General features: G+C 38.0%; 1 protein-coding gene across 1 annotated transcript in view; it reads right to left on the bottom strand.

Moving 5' to 3' along the window:
• Window positions 1–2,261: 2,261 nt before the first annotated feature.
• Window positions 2,262–26,944, bottom strand: part of LIN7A (lin-7 homolog A, crumbs cell polarity complex component) — a 159,995-nt gene continuing 135,312 nt past the window's right edge. The window contains exons 5-6 of the mRNA XM_064283786.1: window positions 12,743–12,961; window positions 2,262–2,836 (exon numbers count right to left, since the gene is read on the bottom strand). Coding sequence (XP_064139856.1) covers window positions 12,743–12,961 — 219 coding nt within the window. The 3' untranslated portion in view covers window positions 2,262–2,836. The remainder of the gene's footprint in view (window positions 2,837–12,742; window positions 12,962–26,944) is intronic.

The following is a 26,944-nucleotide window of genomic DNA, read 5'->3' as shown; positions in this document are numbered from 1 at the left end:
AAGAGCTTAGAAAAAATGTGTCCCATTGGCAGCCAACCTGACCAAGGGAAAGAACTAAAATTCACCAAGTTAAGGAAATTCACTGATAAAGAATCACAATGGTTTTTCCCTTTAACTTTCAATATCTAATTTGTTTATGATATAAAGATTGGTCAGCAAAAGCAACCTGATATATACTTTAATATGATTTTTGGCATGCCAGTGGCTCTAATATGACTTTTAATGACAAAGAGCATTAGTGCAAATTGTGGGGTTTTTTTTTTTTCATAACCCCTGACTTCAGAGAAGCTTAGAGATGTACAAGGAGCCTAATTCTCTGGGATGGCTAACTCTGATTGAAACTTTATGGGAAGGTTTAAATATAAATGAACTAGAACTTTTACTGTGAAAATTGGCCTTTTTGCTGGTCATCAGTATATATGATCATTGTGACGTAATCTGTGCTTAGATGACATAGTTGTGATGGGCGCTCCTTCTTCACTTGGATAAACAACTTGGAATACACTTATCTGCACTTAACGTTATGCAAGTGAGGCACAAGATAGCAAAGACTTCTAGAAAACACAACTAGAAAGCATCTATTCCTTTGATAGTTGCTTCTGTAACACCGTAACAATATTTATATTGGTGTGAAAATATATGGATAACTTTCATTTTAACCAAACACTTACTGCTAAATAAAAACATTCTCACCTTAAGCCTTACATTCATACGATGTATTGAAACGGCTGAGATGACCATTTTCTCATTAAAAGGGTGTAAATTTCCCTTTATGAGAACCTTGTGGCATTGCCTGAATAGTTAATATTTCTTTGTTAAATGATAACTAAAAAATATATATGCTTTATTGATTTTTTTCATATAAAAATGGGAACTACCTCTCTCAAGCTGAATAATACTCATGTAACCTCCATTCATTCCCTTTCACCATGCTTCTCTCTATTGTAAATCTATTTTTACACAACATTCACAGTCCTCACACCCAAGTTTTTCTAGTAAAAAATGATATGTTTTGAAGGATGGGAATCTGTCACCACAGCAGGACATTGTTGAAATTGGTGTACCTCCTAGTTTCCTGTTTGTCTTCTGGTGAGTGATCCACTATGAAAAGCAGGCAGAACTTGGCATTGACAATAATGCTGTCCAACAGGACAAAATAAAACCTGCTGGGTAGTTCCAATTGGTTTTGCTTTATTTTCAAGAAGCCAGTTTCTAAACTGAGCTTCAAAAATTTATTTGGGGGACTGTCTGAAATGTCAAATTTATTGTATCCTGGGAAATTAATTTCTACATTTGGGAAAGGGGGCTATGCAAATATTTGCCTCAGTTTTAATCATTTATCTCGAATATTTCAGCTGAGCATTTATTCTTCTGTCAGGCACTTTTTCATGTTTCAGGTATTTAAGTGCCCAAATAATTACTGTTTCCTATTCATTCCACAAAGTAAAATTGACTTATTTGTCTAGATTTACCATAAGCCAAAAATTACAGCTTTCATAAGTGGCTTTAAACAAATCATTTTCTGGTAAATGATACTTTCTGAAAGATGATATTTCATTGTCTATTTACCGACACGAATATGTGTAATGGAGTTGGTATGTTTTCCCTCTAAAGGAAGCAACATCTCTTCATTTACAATATTGATATCACTGGTTTCCAATGCCTAATTTTAATAAGAATAATACTTTGATCTTCGAGTGCCAAGAATATCCAGTTTATATTTGGGGAAACTGATCTAAAGTTTGTATGACATATATATACTCACATGTATTATAACTTGGTTTTGTAAAGCCCTAAGCTGTACCAGATCAAATACGTTTTTTTACAGCACATCAGTGTAGGTAGAAAGAGACTAGATTTTTCGAGAGTTTATCAATCAAAAAATATAAAACTTAACAACAACAACTAAAAATACTGAGAGCAGGGTTGTATGTATCATATGAGGATTGGTTCAACGAAGCCAGGTCCTTTGCTAGTAGTCTCTTACCGACTCCACAACACATGGTAAGAAAAGAACCTAAATTTTTAACAATGCTTTTTGATAATATATATTGTGTGGAATAAATATATATTATATTCTGTTAGGATTAATAATAATAGATACAAGCAATCCTTAAATAAAAAATACAGTACTCAAGTTCTCTATCCTTGTTTCTAACAAACTAAAAGTTGAGCTAAAATTGCCCCACTCTATTAATATGTAATAAAATCCAAGGAAACACCAAAATAAAAAGTCAATTGCTTCTAGAACCCGAATAGAGTATAAGTATAGTATGATAGCTTGCCATTTTCAAGAGAGGGCTAAAGGTTGAATTTGTAACTAATTGGAATTCCAATTCAGACAACTCAGCAGTATGGTTGTGGACGAGGTCAGGGTGAGGGGAATGTGCAGGTTTTTTTTGAGTGGCAACAACCTTGAACTGATGCAGTTTGAACTATAGCCTAACAAGGGGTTTGTTAATCTCTGGAAAAGCTATAGACCAAAGATTCACTTAATCCTGGACCTAGAGATTTAGTCAAAAGTCATGGACTTTATTCCTTTTATACCCTTTCAGTCTGCAGACTGGAAAACCTCTCCCTTACACACTGAGAAGTCCCACTGCAGTGAGTGGAAGGCCTGTGTGTGTAAAGAACATGTAAGCAATGGGGGTTCAAGCCCAGAGAATGAAGGTGTCGAGTTGCCTTGGTAAAGAATTTATACACCACATGTTCACAGCTTCTTGACAGGTATAATTAGTAGTGTTGACTTTTCCTTTTACTATGTGCTGGGATTCTGAAGCACGGTTTCAAATTTGTGACTATCAGATGTTTGATCGAGTAGCTTTCCCTCAAGGACCTGAAAGGGGAAAAAAAGTAATGAGAAATCAGTCATTAATGCTTATTTGTCAACTACAATATGCTAAATATATCAACAGCTTGTGCTATGTGAGAACAGCAAAGATTACTGTGGGCACTATCATTCATGCATGATCTTCCACGTGTGAAGAAATCATCTGATGTTTAAAAAGGAAGAAATAATCCAATGAGAATGGAAAAGCCACAGTTATTTCTGAAAATGAAATAAAGAACATCAGTTTGGAAACATTTTAAATATAAAACATTTTTTCCTCCTATTTCCAGATGACTATATTTTTCTTTAGGAAGACAAATAATAGATAACCTTTATATTATATTATATTATGACTCTTAAGATGCTTAATAGTGCATTTGTTGAGATACATGCCTGCAAAGCCTCTCTCTGATAAGCTGTAAGCACTAATATCTCATCTCTGAAGCAGACATTAGGTCTGACCTTTCCTCCCACAGAGAGGAAATTCTGTCTCTGTTCCATTCAATGTCAGTTTGACATTGAATGGAACAGAGTAGACAACTGCCCATATGATCAGATTTGGGGGAGCAGCAACCCCAAACACCTCCCCTGTTATGGATTGAATTGTGTTCCCCCAAAATGTGTATCAATTTGGCTAGGCCATAATTCCTAGTATCGTGTGATTGTCCATCATTTTGTCATCTGATATGATTTTCCTATGTGTTGTAAATCCTACCTCTATGATGTTAATGAGGTGGGATTAGTGGCAGTTACGTTAATGAGGTAGGACTCAATCTATAAGACTGGGTTTTGTTTTAAGCCAATCTCTTTTGAGACATAAAAGAGAGAAGCAAGCGGAGAGACAAGGGGGACTTCATATCATCAAGTAAGAAACACCTGGAGCATAGCGCATCCTTTGGACACAGGGTCGCTGAGCTGAGAAGCTCCTGTACCAGGGGAAGATTGATGACAAGGATCTTCACACAGAGTGGACAGAGAGAGGAAGCCCTTGCCTGGAGCTAGCACTTTAAGTTCGGACTTCTAGCCCCCTAGACCTTTCTTCAACAATATAAATGGCAACTATACACATGAACCTCTCCAGATGGAATACACAGGAATCAAATTGACTACATCTTTGGAAAAGCTCAATATCATCAGTCGGAACAAGGCCAGGGGCTGACTGTAGAACAGACCATCAATTGCTCATATGAAAGTTCAAGTTGAAGCTCAAAAAAATTAGAACAAGTCCATGACAGCCAAAGTGTGACCTTGAGTGTATCCTACCTGTCATGGGTTGAATTCTGTCTCCTCAAAAATATCTGTCAACTTGGCTAGGTCATGACTCCCAGTATTGTGTGATTGTCTACCATTTTGTCATCTGATATGATTTTCCCATGTGTTGTAAATCCTAACCTCTGCCTGTGGTTAAGGAGGCAAGATTAGATTATGTTAAGGAGGATTAGGGTAGGATGTAACATCCTTGCTCAGGTCACATCCCTGATCCAATGTAAGGGGGCTTTTCCTGAGGTGTGGCCTGCACCACCTTTTATCTTACAAGAGGTAAAAGGAAAGGGAACCCAGCAGAGAGGGAGAACCTCATATCACCAAGAAAGCAGCACTAGAAGCAGAGAGCATCCTTTGGACCCAGGGTCCCTGTGCCTGAGAAGCTCCTCAGCCAAGGAAAAATTGGTGACAAGGACTTTCCTCCAGAGCCCACAGAGAGAGAAAGCCTTCCCCTGAAGCTGACACCCTGAAGCTAGACTTGTAGCCTAATAGACAGTGACAGAATAAATTTCTCTTTGTTAAAGCCATCCACTTGTGATATTTTGGTTTTATAGCAGCACTAGATGACTAAGACATCACCTGAATTTAGAGACCATCTCAGGAATAGATTTGACATGTTGAATACTAATGACAAAAGACCAGATGAATTGTGAAATGACATCAAAGATATCATACATGAAGAAATCAAGAGGTCATTAAGAAGAAAGGAAAGAAAGAAAAGACCAAAGCAGATGTCAGAGGAGACTCGGAAACTTGCTCCTGAACGTTGAGTAGCTAAAGCAAATGGAAGAAATGATGAAGTAAAGGAGCTAAACAGAAGATTTCAAAGGGTAGCTCGAGAAGACAAAGTAAAGTGTTATAAAGACATGTAAAGAGACCTGGACTTTGAAAACCAAAAGGGAAGAAAAGGCTCCACATTTCTCAAGCTGAAAGAACTGAAGAAAAAAATTCAAGCCTTGAGTTGCAGTATTACAGAATCCTAAGGGGAAACTATTAAACGACACAGGAAGCATCAAAAAAAGATGGAAAGAACACACAAAGTCACTCTACCAAAAAGAATTGGTGGACATTCAACCACTTCAGGACGTAGCATATGATCAGGAACCAGTGGCACTGAAGGAAGAGGTTCAAGCTGCACCAAAGGTACTGGTGAAAAACAAGGTTCTAGGAATTGTCAGAATACCAACTGAGATGTTTCAACAAATGGATGCAGCGCTGGAAGTGCTCACTCGTCTATGCCAAGAAATTTGGACAGCTACCTGGCCAACTGACTGGAAGACATCCATATTTATGCCTAGTCCCAAGAAAGGTGATCCCACTGAATGTGGAAATTATTGAACAATATCATTAATATCACACTCTAGTAAAATTTAGCTGAAGATCATTCAAAAGTGGTTGCAGCAGTACATTGACAGGGAAGTGCCAGAAATTCAGGCAGGATTCAGAAGAGGATGTGGAATGAGGGCTATCATTGCTGATGTCAGATGGATACTGGCTAAAAGCAGAGAATACCAGAAAGATATTTACCTGTGCTTTATTGACTGTGAAGAGGCATTCGACTGTGTGGATCATAACAAATTATGGATAATATTGTAAAGAATGGGGGTTCCAGAACACTTAATTGTAATCATGAGGAACCTGTACACAGACCAAGAAGCAGTTGTTCAGACAGGACAAGGGGATACTGAGTAGTTTAGTCAGGAAAGATGTCAGGTCAGGGATGTATCCTTTCACCATACCTATTCAATCTGTATGCTGAGCAAATAATCTGAGAAGCTGGACTATATGAAGAAGAACAGGGCATCAGAATTGGAGGAAGACTCATTAACAACTTGCATTATGCAGATGACACAACCTTGCTTGCTGAAAGTGAAGAGGACTTGAAGCACTTACTGATAAAGATCAAAGACCATAGCCGTCAGTATGGATTACACCTCAACATAAAGAAAACAAAAATCCTCACAACTGGAGCAATAAGCCACATCGGATCAATGCAGAAAAGACTGAAGTTGTCAAGGGTTTCATTTCACTTTGATCCACAATCAACAGCCATGGAAGCAGCAGTCAAAAAATCAAAGGATGCATTGCATCGGGCAAATCTGCTGCAGAAGACCTCTTTAAAGTGTTAAAAGACAAAGACGTCACCTTGAAGACTAAGGTGCTCCTGACCCAAGCCATGGTGTTTTCAATTGCCTCATCTGCTTGCAAAAGCTGGACAATGAATAAGGAGGACCAAAGAAGAATTGGTGCTTTTGAATTATGGTTTTGCAAAGAATATTAAATATGCCATGGACTGCCAGAGAATGAAAAAATCTGTCTTGGAAGAAGTACAGCCAGAATGTTCTTAGCAACAAGGATGGCGAGATTATATCTCACGTACTTTGGACATGTTATGAGGAGGTATTAATCCTTAGAGAATGATATCGTGCTTGGTAAAGTAGAGGGTCAAAGAAAAAGAGGAAGACCCTCCATGAGATGTATTGACATAGTGACTGCAACAATGGGCTCAAACATAACAATGAAAGGATAGTGCAGAACCAGGCAGTGTTTCGTTCTGTTGTTCGTAGGGTTGCTATGAGTCAGAACTGACTCTTTCACACGTAACAATAACAACAGACTGTGAGAGAATAAATTTCTCTTTTTTAAAGCCATCCACTTGTGGTATTTCTGTTATAGCAGCACTAAGATGACTAAGACATTCCCCAACAAATGGTTAATATGTTTGGCTGCTAACCAAAAGGCTTGATGTATGAGTCCAAACAGAGGTGCCTCAAAAGAAAGGCCTGGCAATCTCCTGAAAAATCAGAAAGTCCTATGGGACACAGTTCTGCTCTGAGCCACATGGGGCCACCATGAGTCAGAGTTGGCTCGACAGACAATTGTTTTTTTCTTCTGCTGTTACAGAGTCATTTCTTTCAGGGAAAACAGTGGCCTTCAATCTTTGTTTTCAATGCTACTGATATTTTCATTTTAGTGAACACAGAGCACAACATACAAAACAAATTTTGAACCAATTTGCTCTGGTTGACATGAAAATGAGGAGCCAGCTTAGTAATCTCTAGTCTGTGCTAACCCTCTCCCATTGCCAGACCTCCTAAAGCTCTGGATAAGGTACCTCTGCAGGACCCCTGAGACCTACAGAGTAGACTTGAAAACTTGTTTCAGGCTACTGTGTTTCTTCAGGAATTATATAAAAAGCATTAGCCTTTTAACTACCATACTACCACTACTATTACTACTGCTAGATAGCGAGCTAAAATTTACTCAGAGCTAATTGCCGTATCTTTGGTTAAAGGTTTTACATACTTTTTTTCTTATTTAATGGCACTAGGAGCTGTGGTGGTGCAGTGTTAAGCATTCAGCTGCTAACCAAAAGGTCAGCAGTTCAAATCCAGCAGCTGTTCCTTGGAAACCCTGTAGGGCAGTTCTACTCTGTTCTCTAGGGTCTCTAGGAGTCGGAATTGACTCGATGGAAATGTTTTTTTCTTTTTTTACAGACCATTTTACCAAGACTTCAATTGAATAACTTGCTTAAGGTCACTTAGCAATTAAGTGACAGCTCCAGAGATTAGTTTCTAATGAATGAATTAATCTTACAGCTGTATGTTCCCTTGGAAAACAGAGAACATGACTGCTGAGAGAACGGGACTGAGAACAGGTAAGCCTTGTTAAGAATCTTGAGGTCCTTTATCTATTCAGAGGGGTAATAGGCCTGAAATATATACCAGCAACTGTGAGAGCACCAGACAGCCAAAACATGGGTGACTGAAAGACTCATTAAGAAGAATCACCTGCACCAAACGTTCTGAATATTTCCCTCGGTCCCATAATTTATAATTCAACAGATTACAGATGCTTTTTTAATGGAAACAAAAGCCTCTTTTCATATTAGTATGTTTTATTGATCTAATTACCTTGCTAACGTAGTTTAGCTATGATGATGAGGTACTTTGAAATATAGGGTGCTGTTTTGGAGGTGAGTTGGGTAATCCTAACTCTAGGCAGGGTGAGACTTAGATAAAGACGTCAATGGCCAGAACTGAATCCCCAGAAAACTCACATGAGTGTATCTAAGGTGTGGGGTAGGGGTACATAAAGGTAGGTTCCATTGAACAAAGAGGCAGTGTGGTAAAACAGATAAAGGATGAGGTTTTGAAACTCACCTTCCTGGGTTTGAATCCTGGCCTCATCACTTAAACAAAATCCATTGCCTTCAAGTCGATTCCAACTCATAGCAACCCTATAGGACAGAGTAGAACTGCCCCCTAGGGTTCCAAGGAGTGGCTGGTGGATTCGAACTGCTGACCTTTTGGTTAGCAGCCAAAGCTCTTAACCACTGTGCCACCAGATACCACTTACTAGCTGGAAAATGTTGTATAAATCCTTATGCCTCAGTTTCCTACTTTAAAATGAGATTAAAAACCTCATAGGTTACTGTGGAGATTAAGTAATTTAGTATATGAAGCTCTTAGACGAATTTTCATCACATAGTAATTGCTGAATAAATGTTAGCATTGTGTTTACTACTTCTGGTCCAGTTTATGCTCAGTAACACTGGGTTCCTTGGATTCACTTTATCAGATTCATCCTCTGGGACCTGGTCCTCTCATTGACTGGGATGGCAGTTCTAGTAGTGATTCCCTGTATCAGATCATCATGACTGTGGCTGTGTCAGTCATATGGAAGGTATGGTGAACAGCGGACAAAATAAAGGAAATGGGAACCTCAAGAGAAGGAGGAAAAGGAAGTTGGCGAGGCCACTGGCAAACTCCAGCTACTCTGCAAACCTGTTAGAATCTAGCATTAGTTTTGGATGTAATGAATCCTCCCTCCTGGATCCAGCAATAAGAGGTCAGGGAAGCTAAAGATTTTGGTCATGACTTCCTCAGAATACTGATTTTTCAAGAAATGTTTCTGTTCCTTTTATTTTTTGGGAATCTAGGGTCACCACAAGTCAGAATCAACTTGCCAGCAACTAACAACAACAAAAGGTGAAATACGGGTGTCATTGAACTCACACTTTAAAACTGAGATGCTTAAAACCAAATAAACACAACATCCTTTCTCAAAAAAGCTGGGTACAGCATTAAAAAAAAAATTGTATTCTCTGTTTAGATTTCTATCATATGGTTTTACAGTGATCATAGCTTTTACATTTTAAGAAATGTAAGCTATTGTTCCTGATTATCAATTTTTGAGTTCTAAAGGTTAGAGAGAACTATAACATAACTTCAGGAGAGTTTAAAATTAAAATTAAGCACAAGAGGCAACTTCTCCATATAATACTTGCATGTAAACTGTTTTCCATTTGTAGCTCCCATTTCCACATTGCTAGCTACTTGATAACTTACCCATCTTAGAAAAATATAATTATTTCGAAGTTAGAAAACAGAAACTATATTTCATCTGATAAACAACAAACCCATATCCCACAAGTATTTTGCTCTACCTGGTTTTGCTAGACTGGTCAAACTTAAAAACAGAAAAGAAATATTAGAGATTTGTCCCAAGCAAATAGGTCAAATTAGCTTCAAATCTCTTCTCAGAATCAATCTTAGTATGAGTTAGCAAGTGTAACAAATCTCATTTAATCCTTAAAAATCTAATTAATTAAAAGTCAAACAAGAGCTAATGTAGGCCTCTTTGACTGAATTCACCATAAAATCCATGGATGACACGACTTGGTTGTATTTTGCATGTTCTTGAATTGGTCACTACTTCATCTCAAGGGGCTGTGACTGTATGTATTACAAATGTTATCTTGGCAAGCATAAATATAAATTCATGTTTTCTTAAATAGAGCTCTACCATATACCATGCAAGGAATAAAAACATAGTGTGTGAATGTCTTTTGTTATATGCCACAACATGGATGAACCTTGAAAATGTTATACTGAGTAAAATCTGCCAATCACAAAAGGAAAACTATTGTATGATTTCATTGATATGAAATACCTAGAATAGGGAAACATATAGAGATAAGAGTTTAATCATGGATATCAGGGACAAGAGGATGTAGTGTAAGAGGAATTTGGCAATGGAAATCGCTGATGAGTGCACAATATGATTGATGTAATTGATTTGATTGGAATAGACAATCGAAAAATGTTGAACTGGCAAGTGTTGTGTTCTCTATATTTTTACAATAATTAAAAAAAATGTTAGCCTTTGGTATGAGATAATAGGAAACTCTGAGATGATTTAATGAAGATTGATGGACTAGAGAAATGAAATTAAGTACACGGCCCAGCAAATATTTAAGGCCACGTTCTATACCTCCAAAGAGGATTAAAGGAGCATAATATTGAAAGCTTTTACTAAGACTTCGGAAGTCTCAATGGCAACATATTTCTTTTGAAACACTTCTGAACAATTTTAATATGGTCATTGTGGTAAACCAATTAGGAAAATTGGTAGGAGTCTGTATTATTGAGGATGGAGGAAAAACTGAGCTAGGTAGTGGAAAGAGTTTCAATGTTATTATTATCAGATGACACAGTGGCTGCAACGGTGGGCTCAAGCATAACAACGATTATGAGGATGGCGCAAGACTGGGCAGTGTTTGTTCTGTTGTACATGAGTCAGAACTGACTCGGCAGCACCTAACAACAACGTTATTACCAAAAAGGCCACTGAATGAATTCTATAAGGTATATGACCTTTGTATTTGGCATGGATAACAGAGGACAAAGTTATGGACAAAATGGCCTGTCCATATCCATTTATTTGTATCACGCCATTTTAACTACATAATCCTAGCCCAATGCACCATTATCTCTTGCCTGAATGACTATATAATAGCCTCATAATTGCTCTCTGCTTCTACTTTTACACTGTGATAATCCATTCTCTCCATACCAGCCAGAGTGCTCTTTTTAAAACATAAATCAGATCGTGTCGCTCCTTTGCATTAAAATCTTTGGTTTCCAATGCAATAAAATCTCACTTTCCTCAGTGGCTTACAAAGCTCTCTGTGACTAGCCTCCACCTATCTCATTCACCTCGTAATAATACACTACTATCCTTCTCAAAAGGACCTCTGGCGACACAGCTAAAACACTTAGCTGCTAACTGAAAGGTCAGAGGTTTGAACCCACCAGTCACTCTCTGGGAAAAAGATGTGGCAATCTGCTTCTGTAAAGATCTGTGGTCTTGGGAACCATATGGGGCAGTTCTACCCTGTCCTACAGGGTCTCTATGAGTTGGAATCAACTCAATGGCAATGGGTTTGGGTTTTGTGTCCTTCTCAGTCACTATTCCTTAACTACCTAACTAGTCCTGCCTTAGGGCTACTGTTTTCTCCTCTTCTTCTGCTTTTCTTGGATCATCACATGGCTGGCTCCTCCTTGTCATTCAGTCTCAGCTTAATATCGCCTACTTCTAAAGGTCTGGAGCCCTGGTAGAGTAGTAGCTTAGAGCCCAGCTGCTAACCAAAAGGTTGGCTGTTCGAATCCACCAGCTGCTCCTCGGAAACCCTATGGGGCAGTTCTACAATAAGTCAGAATCAACTTGAAGGCAATGGGTTCTTAAGGTCTTACCTGGCCACTCAATCTAAAGTAGTCACCTAGCCACTCTCTATCAAAACACTATTTTAACTCAGCAAAGCGCTGATCCCAATTGGGTATTTTTATTTACTTGTTGGTTTGTTTATTAACTATCAACTCCAACCAGAATGTAAGCACCATGAAAGCAAGGACTTGACTTTGTTTATGCTCTTTCTGTAGCCCACTGAACATTGCCTGACACACAGTGGTGTTGAATAATACATATGGTGAAATAAATGTGCTTTTTACAATGGTATGTGATTTCAGATAAAGACATCTGTTTTGGATTGAATTATGTCCCCTAAAAATATGTGTTATAAATCCTAATCTCTATACCTGTGGTTATAATCCCATTCGGGAATGGGTTGTCTTTGTTATGCTAATAAGGCAGGGTCAGTATAGAGTGTATCTTGAGTCAATCTCTTTTAAGCAGAGATGGGGAAAGAGAGATGCCAAGCCACATGAAGACTGTCCAGGAGCAGAAGCTCAAAACAGACAAGGACCTTCCTCCAGGGCTGACAGAGACAAAAAGCCTTCCTAGAGCCTGCACCCTGGATTTGGACTTCTAGCCTCCTAAATTGTGAGAAAGTAAACCTTAGGTGGCAGTTCTGCTCTGTCCTATAGGGTCACTATGAGTCTGAATCAACAGGGTTTGTTGTTTTTGGTTTGGAGGTGATATTCAGTTGTGCCATTTGTACATAGTCCAAAGGGAACTGGCCAAGGAGAGTTGGGGTTGGAATCTAGCACACACTCATCTCACCTGGTCATGTAGCTGAGGATCTGGGTTTGTACAGAGGTATTTTTTCTACTTGGTATAAAGCTATGATATAGTCTGTAGCTGCCCTTCCAAAGTCTACTGTCTTCCAAAATATCTTATATTTGGGGGGAATATGGCTAAAGGACATAAAATAAGCAACTATTTTGTTTATGGAGCCCTGGAGCAGTGGTTAAGAGCTACGGCTGCAGAATCTGCCAACCACTCTGACAGAATTGTGTTTTTTGTGTGTGTTTGGTTTTGTTTGGATTATTAAATTCAGTGATTTTGTTTCAGCTAAAAAGCTATATAAAGAATAATCATTTCCTTTGAGAATGAGGCACTTTTCACCTATGACATGTGGTTCTGCTGTGTTTGTTGCTGCTGCTGCTGTTGCTGCTGTTGAATTAGCAATTGCTGCTGCTGCCGGCGCCGGGCTGTCCGTAGCTTTTCAAATCGAGCTTCCATTTCTTCCAGGACTTTTGGAGTATACCGCACCACCAGTTTGACACTGTCCTTAGCAGCCTTGAGTAGTTCCACCGCCTTCTCATGGTGTTCTCCTTCCACACTCTGAAAGACAATTAATGACACGAAAGACATCTCTTAAGGGGGAGAGCTTCAATGTTCTCTTCCCTAAGAGACAAATCTGAAAATAGTATCAGATTAAAATCCCAAAGATTGAAATTTCAAGAAAGCATGACAGCACACCCATATTTTTTGAGAGGCACTTTGCAAACTTATTCAAACTTGAATCTTTATTTTGTGAATTTTCCAAGTATCATCTTTATCCCCAATTAACTGATTTAACTTGAAGTTCCATGACTCTTTCTTGTGTCTGACTTCAGACAGTGCGGGAGTAAGTAGCTATGGAACGATCAAAAGGCCAACTCTCTCTTTCCCATGGAAACGAATGCTTGAAAACTTTCTGGACTGCCAGAAAGCAACACCTCTAAAAGACTTCTAACCAATTTAACTTCACTGTAGTCTTGGTATTTTAAATATCCTGATGGACATACTTCGCAAAAAAATATACAGGGTGCCCAGTTAAGTTTTAACTTCAAATAAACAATGAATAAGTTTTTTAGTATATGTATGTCCCATACGATACTTGGGGCTTACATTACTAAAAAAAAAAATCTATCCTTCATTAACTGGAAATGCAAATTTAGCTGTAATTTATCTGGCAACCCCATCGAGTAAGAACTTTGATAATCAACCTATCCATATGTGTGATAACATCATTGGCAAAATTTTCAAAAATTATTTTGGTTTGAATATAATCAATTGATATGAACACCGTATCCTTTATGTTGTCATGTATCTCCTACGAGTATCTCCAAATAACAGTTTTTGCAAAACACTTCACAGTTTCAAAGTGAAATATGGTATATTTTATACAGTAGTCCCCCCTTATCTGTGGGGGATATGTTTCAAGACCTCCCGTGGATGCCGGAAAACAGGGATTTGTCCCATATATACATACATACATATGATAAAGTTTAATTTATAAATTATACATAGTAAGAGTAACAATAATAACTAATAATAAAATAGAACAATTATAACAATATACAAAAACTAGTGTAATTTTTCTAGAGGGTACTATTGCTATCCATTGAGTAAACCCTTTATAATTCAGTAATTTTACTTTCAAAGAAATTTTCTAAGGACATAATCAGATATGCACACACACCTAACAAAAAATAAATCAATCCTTGGCTTTGAGTTTCAAAATAGTCTTTGAGCATTATGGCAGAGAAAATAATCAAGCAAACTGCATCTACTAGGAGTAAACACAAAGCTGATTCTTTTCCTAGATCCCCTAAAGATTCTCCAGGTTGGGATCAGGGAGGATCAACAGTTGTAAGCAGATATCTTAGAACCCTAGAAAAGGAGACCCTGCTTCCTGCCCCAGTCAGCTGATCCTCAAGGCAGATGACATGATCTCTAATTTATAAGATTGAATTGCAAAGACCTTCTTGCCTTGCTTTCTAGGTAAAGCCTTGGCAAGGCAGGAAAACTCTAGAGAAGAAATGGTTGTGTGATGGGATAGACAGGGACTGAGATAGGCTTAATGACTGCTGGTACACCTAAGAATGGCTCTGTAGTGGCAGAGGGAGTTAACAGGATCTGAAGCACTCTTACTCCTGTGAGGAAAGAAAAATAAACATTGATCTCCGTGGGCTAGCCTTAAGGCGAGACTGAGTCATCTACATCTCAATGGAAACCAGTAGGAACACTGGATGACCAAGGACCAAGATCTCCCCAATGCCTGCAGTGCTTTGAGACTTGCTACATACGTAACCCAGAAAACAGACGCCATATCTGGTAAAGAGGGAAGAAACCCTGAATTGAATGAGATGACATTTTTATAACCCTAGCAGAAGGGAGACTCAAATGTATATTAAATTGAGTTACAGAAAAAAAAAAAAAAGTACATTTCAAGCACACATTAATTATATCGAGTTTCATAATTACTATTATAAAGATTAGGAAATTTAAGAGATTGTGTTCAAGTCTTATAAGTGCTTCAGAAAGGTGAACGTCGACTGAGAAAAAAAGGCTTTGAATTTAGAGGAGGGTGTCATCAGGGCCTGGAAGATCACCACTTTGATCACTTGTCAGAGTTGAAGGCAGATACTAACATTTTAAGAAATGGCTGTGGTGAGCCCTGGAGGCAATTTATATAACCACTCCTTCAGGAAATGCAGCTAAATAGAGAGCAAGGGGTTATAATAGCCTCTGGGAAGACTGAATTTTTAACTGTGGCTGAACCTGTTGCTGTAGAGTGGATTCTGACTCATAATGACCCCGTAGGACAGGGCAGAACTGCCCCATAGAGTTTCCAAGGAGCGCCTGGAGGATTTAAACTGCTGACCTCTTTTTTTTGGTTAGTAGGAAAAAAAAAAAAATTTTTTTTTTTTTTTAGCCGTAGCACTTAACCACTTCGTCACTAGGGCTTCCATCTGTCCTGAAGCCTGGAGAAAATTGGTTTGTTCACTGGTGAACTCATTCTTTTAATTACTCATTCAGTCATTGGCTTAGTCAAAAGACATTTATTAAGTATTTATCCTACTAGATGTATTCTACTAAATTCCTTGGGATAACATGAAAGACAGGGAAAAACTCTGATAATTTTGTCTAATATAAAGCCTCTTTTCAATATGTTTGTAATTTCTTTGTAATTTGCCCCAAGGTGATTTTGTAAATGTATGGAATTTTTCTTAAAAAAAAAACTTGGTGATTTGGTTATCCATGCCCATGTCTAATTTCTTTTTTTACATTAAAGCTGACATGTTTATTTGTTTTAATAACAATGGTTCACCCGTTTCCCAGGCCAGATGATTAGTCTCCAGACTTTTTTTTTTTTCTTTTTACAGGGTTGGAAATTCTAGGTCAGAACTTTAGAGGCCTATTATCTCCACTTAGGCATTATGCCTGCAATTCAGCCTTGCCACAGCGGGGCTGTGGTACTGATACATGGAACCATTGAGCTCTTACCGCCGGGGTGAACAATTGAGAGAAATATGCCAGCCCTGCAGAATTGGCAAGGCTACTTACATTACTTTGGACATCAGGAGGGACCAGGCCCTGGAGAAGGACATCATGCTTGGTAAAGCAGAGGGTCAGTGAGAAGAGAGGAAGACCCTTGCCAAGCTGATTTGACACAGTGGCTACAGAGATGGGCTCAAACATAGCAACGATTGTGAGGATGGCACAGGACCGGATAGCTTTCCTTCTGTTGTACATGGGGTTGCTATGAGTCAGAACTGACTTGAAGGCACCTGACAACTTACACCCTCTTTCACCTTCAGCTCTGCTGCTCCTCACAGAGTTAGCAATTTATAAAAAGCAGACTCTCTGGTTTTCAAATCAGTCTTGATTTATTCCCACATCCTGAATTCTATCTAGAATTTTGGCCTTGATGCTTTATTTCTGGTATAGATGATGACTCAGATTCTCTCTGGGCCTCAACTGGGGCCTGGTTTGACTGCCCTCTCATCTTTCCCAGCAGGACACAAAACCATCCTGTGGTACCTGAGCAGATACTCATACTTTTCCTGTTCTACTACTAAAAATGCTTTATTAATACAAATTATATTACAGGTAGTCCCTAACTTATGATGTGTTAGAGTTATGATGAACTTCACTTACGATCGTCCTTTTTTTTTGGTACATCTTATTGTTAGTAATATGTATTATGTACAATATTGCAGGGTATAATTTGCCGATGTTATCATTTTCATAACAACCCCCAAAGACAAAGATTGGATTTATAAAAATACTGATAAATAAAAAGCAATAATAAGAAAAACTAAAAATAACAAATGAGGTATTCAACTTATGTCAGAACCGACTTAAAATGGAGTCATAAGAATGGAACCCCATCATAAGTTAGGGACTACCTGCATTTGACAATATAATAGAAACTAAGAGGTTAATTTTAGGGAGAGATTTGAAGCAATGCCAGCACGTTTTAATATTATTTTTAACACTCCTTAATTTTTTTAAAATTGTTTCAGAACAGGTCTTAACTTTTGTCTTAAGAAATGTTCTGAGTAGCCTTTTTTCACTGGCTCTTGCCAAATTTATAAATACTTTTGAGCGCATACATTTGTCTCAACCTATTGTTGATTTCTGCAGTGCTTTGAGTCCCTCCGTACAATTTCTGATGGGAATAAAAGGCAGTTTACTATCCTCCTTCCTTTCCCTTTTAATGTAAGAACAGAAAAGCAGAGCACCTTCCCATGGCGATCTCTTCCCATGCACAAAAAAGTGGCCAGAACATCCACTCAGGATATACCTGTTGATGTGCAAATATTTGTTAGAAGGTATTCCTGGAGCTCTGAAGGTTTATTTCCTATTCCTGCTTTTTTATGTAATCTGTTTCTCATTTTAATGAAAGCATGTCTTGTTTCTAGGAGCCCTGGTGGTGCAACAGTTAAAGGCTTTGCTGCTAATCAAAAGACTGGCAGTTTAAACACGCCAGCCGCTCTGCAGGAGAACAGATCTGGCAAGCTGCCCTCTTAAAGATTACAGCCTAGGAAACCTTATGGGGCAGTTGTACTGTGCCATACAGGGTCTCAATGAGTCAGAATCGACTCCACGACAGAAGAACAACAACAACATGCCTTATTCCTAGCTAAAATTTAAAACCATGTTTTGAAATATAATAGGTTATTTGTAAGCAGTTATTTTTATCAAAGCTGTATACATAAGCCTCCCTGATTCAGGAACTGTCCTTTACAGTAATTAGCTCTGTTTGAGCAATCACTGAAAGCTTGCTGCATCAGCTTTCCATATACAAAGAGAATATGGTACTTATGTGATTTGAGAAGACCTAGGAAGACTCCCAGTTATAAAAGTGAACCCTCTCCTCGATTTAAAATCTGAAATACTAAATTTTTAGGTTTCATTCCCTTGCTTCAAGAGTTTTGTTTAACCTACTGCAAGTTGAGAAAGTCATTATCATGAATTAATTTAACAAGTCTTCCCAACAAAACATCTAGTTAAAGTTGAATTATGTTAAGAAGGTGAGGGGTGGTAAAAAAAGCAAAGAGACACTAGGTACCCAGGAAATATTCAGAACAAGAGAAAAAGAAAAGAAAACTAGGGTAGCTATGAACATTCACGGAAATGAATTAAAATGCACTAAGAGACACTCTCATCCTAAAATATTTCTGCTGCTAAATCTTTTGTTTTTAAATACACATTGAAATCAATAGGGGAAGGAGAATAAAAATAATTTTAGTATCATGTCCAATGTTCATAAATATAAGTCATTAAAATACTAAACTGATGTAAAAGCATAAGAACTGGATCTCCTATCATGTTAATATGTAAAGGAATTTATTTTCATTCAGGAAGCTGGGGAAAAACAGCTAAGTAAATAACCAGATGCATTCTTTTTCATCAGCAGTTTCATGGAATAGTAAGTTCTAGCAAACTCAAAGTTAGTTAATTTGATGGATGTTTAGCAAATATCCAGGGAAAACAACTTTTAAACCTGGCTGTGTTCTGAGCTTTCAATAGTTTTTCTGTTTCTACATAGGGTGACATTTCAAAATGGCTGCTATTTCTTGGTAAACTACTTTGGATTGCATTGTATACATGACTTTGCTCATGACATATGCTCTCTCTCCCCTGCGATAGAGAAACAAGTTAAATTTTGAACCTGGCTAGACTTCAGGCAGAAGAAATGCCTATGGAAGAAATTTCTAATCTGTGAACAATGAGTTTCCAAATGGTTCATGCCCAGGTCCTTAGGCAGGTCTATCTCTGTGGAGATTAAACCAAAAACCAAGCCAAACCCACTGCCATCGAGTAGACTCTGACTCATAGTGACACCATTAAAAAAAAAAAAAAAAATTGCAGTTCAGCTGATAGCAACGCTACCCATTGCTGTAGAGTCAACCCCAACTCACAGAGACCCTATAGGACAGACTAGAACTGCCCCCATAGGGTTTCCAAGGCTGTAATCTTTACGGAAACCCTGGTGGCAGAGTGGTTAAGTGCAACAGCTGCTAACCAAAAGGTCGTCAGTTCAAATCCACCAGCTGCTCCTTGGAAACTCTTTGGGGCAGTTCTACTCTGACCTGTAGGGTCGCTATGAGTCAGAATCGACTTGGTGGCAACAGATTTGGTTTTTGGTTTAATCTTTGTGGAAGCAGACTGCCATAACCTTTTGGTTACTTGTCGAACGTTTAGCCACAATTTGCTCCTGTAAAGATTTATAACTTAGGAAAACCCTAAGGGGCAGTTCTACTCTCTCCTATAGGGTCAGTATGAATCAGAATTGACTCAATGGCACACAACAACATAGCCAGACATAAACCTACCCCTTTTCCACAGAGGTGACAGTGATAGTTCATTTTGCTCTTATGCTAGCTTTGATTTCATTTCATTAAAATATTTTGATATGGTTTTATTTTAAAAGCTCCGCCCCTCCATGTTTTTCTTTGTTGTGGAGTTGATTACAACTCATGGAGGTCCCATGTGTTAAAGAGCAGAACTGCTCCACGGAGTTTTCTTGGCTGTAATCTTTAAGGAGTAGATTGCCAGGAAGTTTCTTCCATGATAACACTGGGTGAGTTCAAATCACCAACTTTGGGTTAGTCGAGTGTAAACCAGTGGAGCCACCTAGGGACCTTTTCCCACCAATAACCATCTCCAAAATAAAAACGCTCAATTGCTACCAAGTTTCCTGTGGTTTTCAAAATGTAGTGCTTCTGGACTTTTTAATAAAACAATCACTCTTGATTTACTAATTTTTAGAGTAATGAGACAAATTTTGCATTCTCCTTGAAATGGGAAATTTGGTTAGAAGCTACTTTATTCTGTTTTTTTTCTTTCAAAAGTGCATCTCATAGAGCCAGCTGCTTTTGTCTGAAGCAATGCTTATTTTTTGACTGGACATTCTCTGTGTGTGTATGTGCATACATACGTGTATATATATATATATATATATATATATAAAATTGTATATACACATATGCCTATGTATGTGTGTGGTATGGTGTGGTGTATAGCTATAGTCAGCATTTTTGGTCATTAAAAAATGCATTGATTGAGTAATTAAGAATGGAATATCTCTGAACAAGCTACAGGATATAGTTTAAAAAAATATAGCAATTCTTTGATCCTTCTCTCAAACATATCAATTTTCCTGTTCTAACTGTATTCTCTTTTGTGTAAGAAAGGTGATAAGCATATCAAAAAGTATCACAACTATCCTTTGGAAACCATACGGTAATGCTCTCCAATGTCCCTGCCTAAATGCTAATATCTATCTCAATGCACAGCAATTTATCATCTTACAAGCATTCTGCCCCTACAAGAGCATCCAAGGGAAAGAAAAGTCTTATTTTTCTATCTCTGTGCCCAGCATCTATTATGTGCTTACTCTGAATATACCATGAAAATATATATCTATATATATACACGTGTGTGTGTGTATTTTTATGTAGGCTGAAGAGTCGTACTGCCTGGATTTGAACTTCTCTGCTTACCAGCTCTGTGCTAAGGCGAACTGTTTCATACCTTAAACTGTTCCATACCTTAGGGTGTCAATTTCCTCATCTGTAAAATGGGCATCATAAATTACCTACTTCATTGGGTTATTAAAGGGTTAGAGTTAATACATACAAAGCACTTGGAAGAGTCCCTGACACTTAAAAAGGGTGCAACAAATGTTAGCTCTTTGAAGAATTACTTCCTCTGTGATAATCTTGCTGTAGGAGGCTTCATGGCACAAAAGTTAAGCACTTGCCTGTTAACCAAAGGGCTGGTGGTTCAAACCCACCTAGTCGCTCCGTGGGAGAAAGACCTGTCAATCTGCTCCCTTAAAGATTATAGCCTAGAAAACTCTATGGGGCAGTTCTACTCTGTCACATGGCATCACTGCGAGTCAAAATCAACTCAATGGCACCTAACAACAACAACAACAATCTTGCTATATGGCTTCAGGTGCTTCAGAAACAATACTGGCAACAACAAAATGCAATTTGCTTTTGGATTAGGTAGATGTTTCCTTCATACTACCTATTTTGTTTACTAAATAAATAAAATGATTAACCCATAAATAAATAGAATAAAATAATAGTGCACGGGGTTTGTTGAAAGAATGTTTAAAATTACTTAGGTGAAGCAACAGCTTTTAATCACCCTCAATTAATTTAGAAGCATCATTTCCACACATGGAGCCCTGGTGGCGCCATGGTTAAGGGCACTCTGCTAACCAAAAGGTCAGCAGTTCCAATCTACCAGCTGCTCCTTGGAAACCCTATCGAGCAGTTCTACTCTGTCCTAGGGTCGCTATGAGTCGGAATCAACTGGATGGGAGGCAGTGGGTTAATGGGTATTTCTATACATATTATTGATATGTTAATTACAAAGCATCATTATTTATTCATGAAAAACTGTTCACCTCAGTCCCTCCATGGTGTCACACTTTGTTAAGGAAGGAACAGCCTGCAGGAAATTCGTTTGATAGGAGCACGCATAATGCTGAGGGTACCTGAGGGAGGGAAGTCATCAAATAACCAAGTACAATTTTTTTTTTTTTTATCAAAGACCAAGCAGGTTAACAGAAAAAAAAAAAAAAAGTATATAATTACACATATTTTTATCCTGTCAGAGTAGTTATAAATATAAAAATTTTTGAACCATGAAAGTGGAGAGTGCAAAGCACTAGCTGTAGGCCTAAGGGGCAGAAAACTTGAAGTGAGCAAAAGCTTTAGAAAAAAATAAAAAATCAGTGCCAGAAACAAGATATTCACAAATTTAACATTTGTTTGATTTCAGCCCACCTTTCAAATCTGCAGACTAAAACTGGAAACAAATGCAGCTACTACATCTCAGTTGTAATGTTTCATAGTAACTTTGCTCAATCCTTACACACACACAAACACACACACACACACACACACAAACGGAGGACCAGGACTCCAGATGTGAGCACTAGAGGTTTGAAAACAGAACCAAGATGTGTGGAAAAACGTTGCAAGAAAATGGAATCTTTACATCAGCCTGTTAATTTTTGAGGGGTAGGTTTCAACCTGGCAGTCGAGATGACAGGGAGCCTGTCCCAATCATGATTCATGCTGATTTCTGCTTCTGAGATGCTTGCTGTGCCCACCCACATGCTCCCAAAAGCTTTGACATTGTGACAGTAAACCCCCAAGGATCAGAGCCTCTTCAAAGGTTCAGAAGTGGGTGTGCCCACATTTGAGATCCTTGGTATTTGCTTCCAAGTCTGATTTGACATGGGAGGGAGTACAGTGGTGGTGATAACCATCATTCCCCATATGGCCACTAAGAACTACCTCCCCGTACTCACCATGATTACAGCTCCATTTGAAAAATGCAAATACTTCTCAGTCATTAAAACTCAGTAATTTTTATGGCTCCTTAATCAGATCATGAAGCTAAACCTCAGGAGAGCTGGCAGAACAAAAAATCCAGGGCTTTGGGTCAGGGCGATCTGGCTTTGAATCTTAGAGACAAATCACTGATTGATAGTATGACTTTTAGAAAATGACCTCTCCTCTTTATGACTCAGTTCCCAGTTAGGGTGACAGGCTGTCCTGGTTTTAGTACCAAAAGTCCAAGAAAGGCCTTAGTCTGAGGTAAACTGAGACAACTGGTTACCCATTAACCCACAGGAAGATGTTGCGAAGTTCAAAAGCTCCTTGTACGTGATGTTTATTGAATAAATGTTTGAATGCTTGTTTACTTTTTAAGCAGCACCCCTCGTGGACTTTGAATGTTTACTCTGACATCTGGGGAGAAGTGATCTTATCAAAGAAAAGTTCATGCAACAGGCAAAGGGCAGCATGAGGGAGGAGAAGAGAAGACGAGCTATGCATGAGGAGGAAGGTTGGGAAGAGTAGGTTTCAGGGCACCAGAGGTAATTTTTGTTTAAAAAAAAAAAAAAAATTTTTTTTTTTTTTCTGCAGCCTCCCAAGACACTAAAGGCAAATTAGTACTGTGGGGGTTTATCTTCTTCTGCCTCTGTAGAATCCCAAACCAATTGTCATGGAGCGAATTCCAACTCACACTGACCCCATGTATATCAGTGTAGAACTGTGCTCCATACAGTTCAGGGGCTGATTTTTTAGAAGTAGATCACCAGGCTTTTTTTCAGAGGCATCTCTGGGTGGACTTGAACCTCCAACCTTTTGTTAATTGTGTGCACCACCCAAGGACTTCAAGGATGACCAAACGTGGCTTAAAATGTTAGAGCTAGTTTAGAAGGAGTACTCATATTTGGGTGAAGGCTTTTAAATGTGGACTGACCTGTGTTGCATACCTGGACACTGGCTGAGATCCCTGAGCAAACACCAAAGCCCAGCCTTCCTAAAAACAATCTCCACTGCTTGGTAGGGCAGATGGGTTGTTTTTGTGATGGATGGGGGCAGGCTAAAGCTGGAGGGTTCTATGAAGATTTTGCAACCTAGAAAAAGTCTTAGCTTATAAGCAGTTTTGGGGAAAACTGGACTCTACTAAATAGGGCACAAGTGAATCTATCTCTTCCTCCCAAGATGAAAGCAAGCATTATGTGACAATAACATCTGCTAGGATTTATGATTCTTTCAGCCAGAATACATACATACATGCATACACACACATGCACACACACACATATATATATATATGTATTCCCCCTTCCCCCTCAATATCTCACCCTAGTGATCTTCCAGGGACCATACTTTTCCAAGGGGTGTCATAGAGACAAAGCAGATTACTGAAATTATTCAACCATACTCTTCGAAGAATATATTTTATTATTTAACCTGTTTTAGAATCCTAGAAGCCCAGGCAATTAATATGAGGCACAAAGGGGAAGCAAAAACAAAAACAAAAAAAAATCTAGGCAGAAGTTGTCTGAGCCTAGGGCTGTCAAATATATTTCTTGTGAAGTGTAAAACAGCATGGACATTTATGTTGTGTGTACTATGAATAATAAAACATTAACAAGAGCTACAATGCTTAATTTAATTGCAGAGACTCAACATTACAGATGCCTTCCTGCAGGACAGGAAGAAATGAAAGGATGTCTCAGGTTTACTGTCCAATGTCTCTCTGCCTGTGCATATAAATGCCCTTTCCAATTAAATTCACACTCACAGAATACTCTTTGCCTTTGTCACCTGTGACTTATATTAAAATTTTTCTGGTAGGCCCACAAAATAAAACCCACTTATTTTAAATGCTTTAACTGGCTCTAACCTCCAAAGATGACTTTCCACAGTCCTCTCTAGTTCCTGCTATCACAAGTCACAGTACTCACCCAAGCTAGACACCTGGGGACTTTTTAATACTTGCCTCAACTCACATGCAATTAATCACCAAATTTAGTTGATATTCATTCCTCAATTACTATCTTACCTCATCCTCTCCTCCCCCTTATTTCTTATGATGTCTTGCTTAGAGTTAAAATATCCTCCAATTTCTCTTCTCTCTAAATTCTTCTCCAGATTTCAACCTAAGTCACTTGATCATTGCATGCCTCTGTTTAAAATCTAGTGAAGAGCAGGAAAAGTACAACTATTGTAGACACTGTCCTTGAGGGCATGGACCCTGCTACATTGATTGTTCTTCCCAGCCCCTAGCACAGTACTCAACCAGCCATTGCTAAGCTAAACTGGATAGAGCTGGCTTTAAACCTGAGGCCTATTAATTTAGGCAAGTTATTTAATTTCCCTAAGCCTCAGTCCCACATATGAAAATTGGTGTTAATAAAATCTCCTTCAAAGAAATCTGTTAGAATTTAATGAACTACCTACGTAAAATGCCAAGGACTAAACCTGGCTCACAGACTGCACCTAAGACATGGAAGTTCCCTTGTCCTATGAATATTTCCCTATTTTCTAGGAAAAAAAAAATTGAAATTTCCTATAAAATACAAAGCACTCCCATGAAAAGGCAGGTTCAAATCTATTTTCTTATATTTATTTTCAGTATATAAGCAACATAATGCTTTTGACTTTACCATGTATTTTCATGTTTCCAAAATCTCTCAAATTTATGCCATCGGCCTAGAATATCCTTCCTCAACTCCCCGGCCCTAAACGACTCCCACCCATCTTTCAAAATCCATTTCAAACATCATTGATTTTCTAGCTCTTTCCTCAGCTCCTTCAGCCTGGAGTAATGTATTGCATTTTTCTCTTTTTCTACTGTATTATCTATTAACTATGATGCTTATAACTCTTATCACTTTATATTTTGATTATTAATTAGGCATGGGATAAACCAGACTTAGAAGTTGATATTTTCTTGCTGGAATTGTGTGTGGCCCACATCACTATGTTTTACAGTACAGTAGTTGAGGACATAGATTCTGGAGTTAAAGAACATAGATTTTAGAATTAGACTATCTGGGTTCAAATTTAACTCTACCACTTATTAGTGGTACAACCTGTCGAAAATTATCGCTATCTGCTGCTTGGTTTCCTCATCTGTAATATGAGGACAGTAATATTCCATACTTTCTAGTGTGGTGAGGGTTAAGTAAATTAATATATGTAAAATGCTTAGAATGACTGGCACAGGACAGGCACTCAAATGTTATCTCTTATCTGTATTAAAGTATATGGTGGATGTGACCCTAACCTGGACAGAGTTTAGTGGAATATTAGCCAAGTAATGCACACAAACTCTTTGGAATGGCCTGTGTCAGGGAAATCATTGTGGTTCACAAGTTGTACAGTGGGCAGTCATGATAAAAATAAAGGAGTTGTGGTGAGGTGAATATATAATATATAGGGAGGGAGAATTTCTTAGTCAAACTGGAAGAACAAAAAATTTTTAAAATGTTAAAAACCAAGAAAAACATAACGACTCAGCAAACATAAATTTGACTATTATGAAAATGAGGAACACACAATTTACAAAGAAAAATGTCTCAGCACAAAAAAGTAAGTGGAAAAATGAAATTGTCAACAACACACACAAAAAGGCATCAAAATGACAGCACTAAACACATTCTTATCTATAATTACACCGAATGTAAATGGACTAAATGCACCAATAAAGAGACAGAGAGTCTCAAACTGGATAAAGAAACACAATCCGTCTATATGCTGCCTACAAGAGACACACCTTAGACTTAGAGACACAAACAAACTAAAACTCAAAGGATGGAAAAAATATATCAAGCAAACAACAATCAAAAAAGAGAACGAGTAGCAATATTAATTTCCGACAAAATAGACTTCAAAGTTAAATCCACCACAAAGGATAAAGAAGGACACTACGTAATGATTAAAGGGACAATTGACCAGGAAGATATAACCATATTAAATATTTATGCACCCAATGACAGGGCTGCAAGATACATAAAACAAACTTTAACAGAACTGAAAAGTGAGATAGACATCTCCACAATTATAGTAGGAGACTTTAACACACCACTTTCGGAGAAGGATAGGACTTCCAGTAAGAAGCTCAATAGAGACACGGAAGACCTAATTGCTACAATCAAACAACTTGACCTCATAGACCTATACAGAACACTCTACCCAACAGCTGCAAAATATACCTTTTTTTCTAGTGCACATGGAACATTCTCTAGAATAGATCACATATTAGGTCATAAAAGAAACCTTTGCAGAATCCAAAACATCGAAATATTACAAAGCATCTTCTCAGACCACAAGGCCATAAAAGTGGAAATCAATAACAGAAAAATCAGGGAAAAGAAATCAAATACTTGGAAACTGAACAATACCCTGCTGAAAAAAGACTGAGTTACAGAAGACATTAAGGAGGGAATAAAGAAATTCATAGAATGCAACCAGAATGAAAACACTTCCTATCAAAACCTCTGGGACACAGCAAAAGCAGTGTTCAGAGGTCAATTTATATCGATAAATAGCACACATACAAAAAGAAGAGCCAAAATCAGAGAAATGTCCCTACAACTTGAACAAATAGAAAGCAAGCAACAAAAGAATCCATCAGGCACCAAAAGAAAACAAATAATAAAAATTAGAGCTGAACTAAATGAAATAGAGAACAGAAAAACAATTGAAAGAATTAACAAAGTTA

The sequence above is a fragment of the Loxodonta africana genome, chromosome 4, assembly GCF_030014295.1.
Source record: "Loxodonta africana isolate mLoxAfr1 chromosome 4, mLoxAfr1.hap2, whole genome shotgun sequence".
In the NCBI taxonomy this organism is placed as follows: Eukaryota; Metazoa; Chordata; class Mammalia; order Proboscidea; family Elephantidae; genus Loxodonta; species Loxodonta africana.
This window is presented reverse-complemented; position numbering and strand designations above follow the sequence as displayed.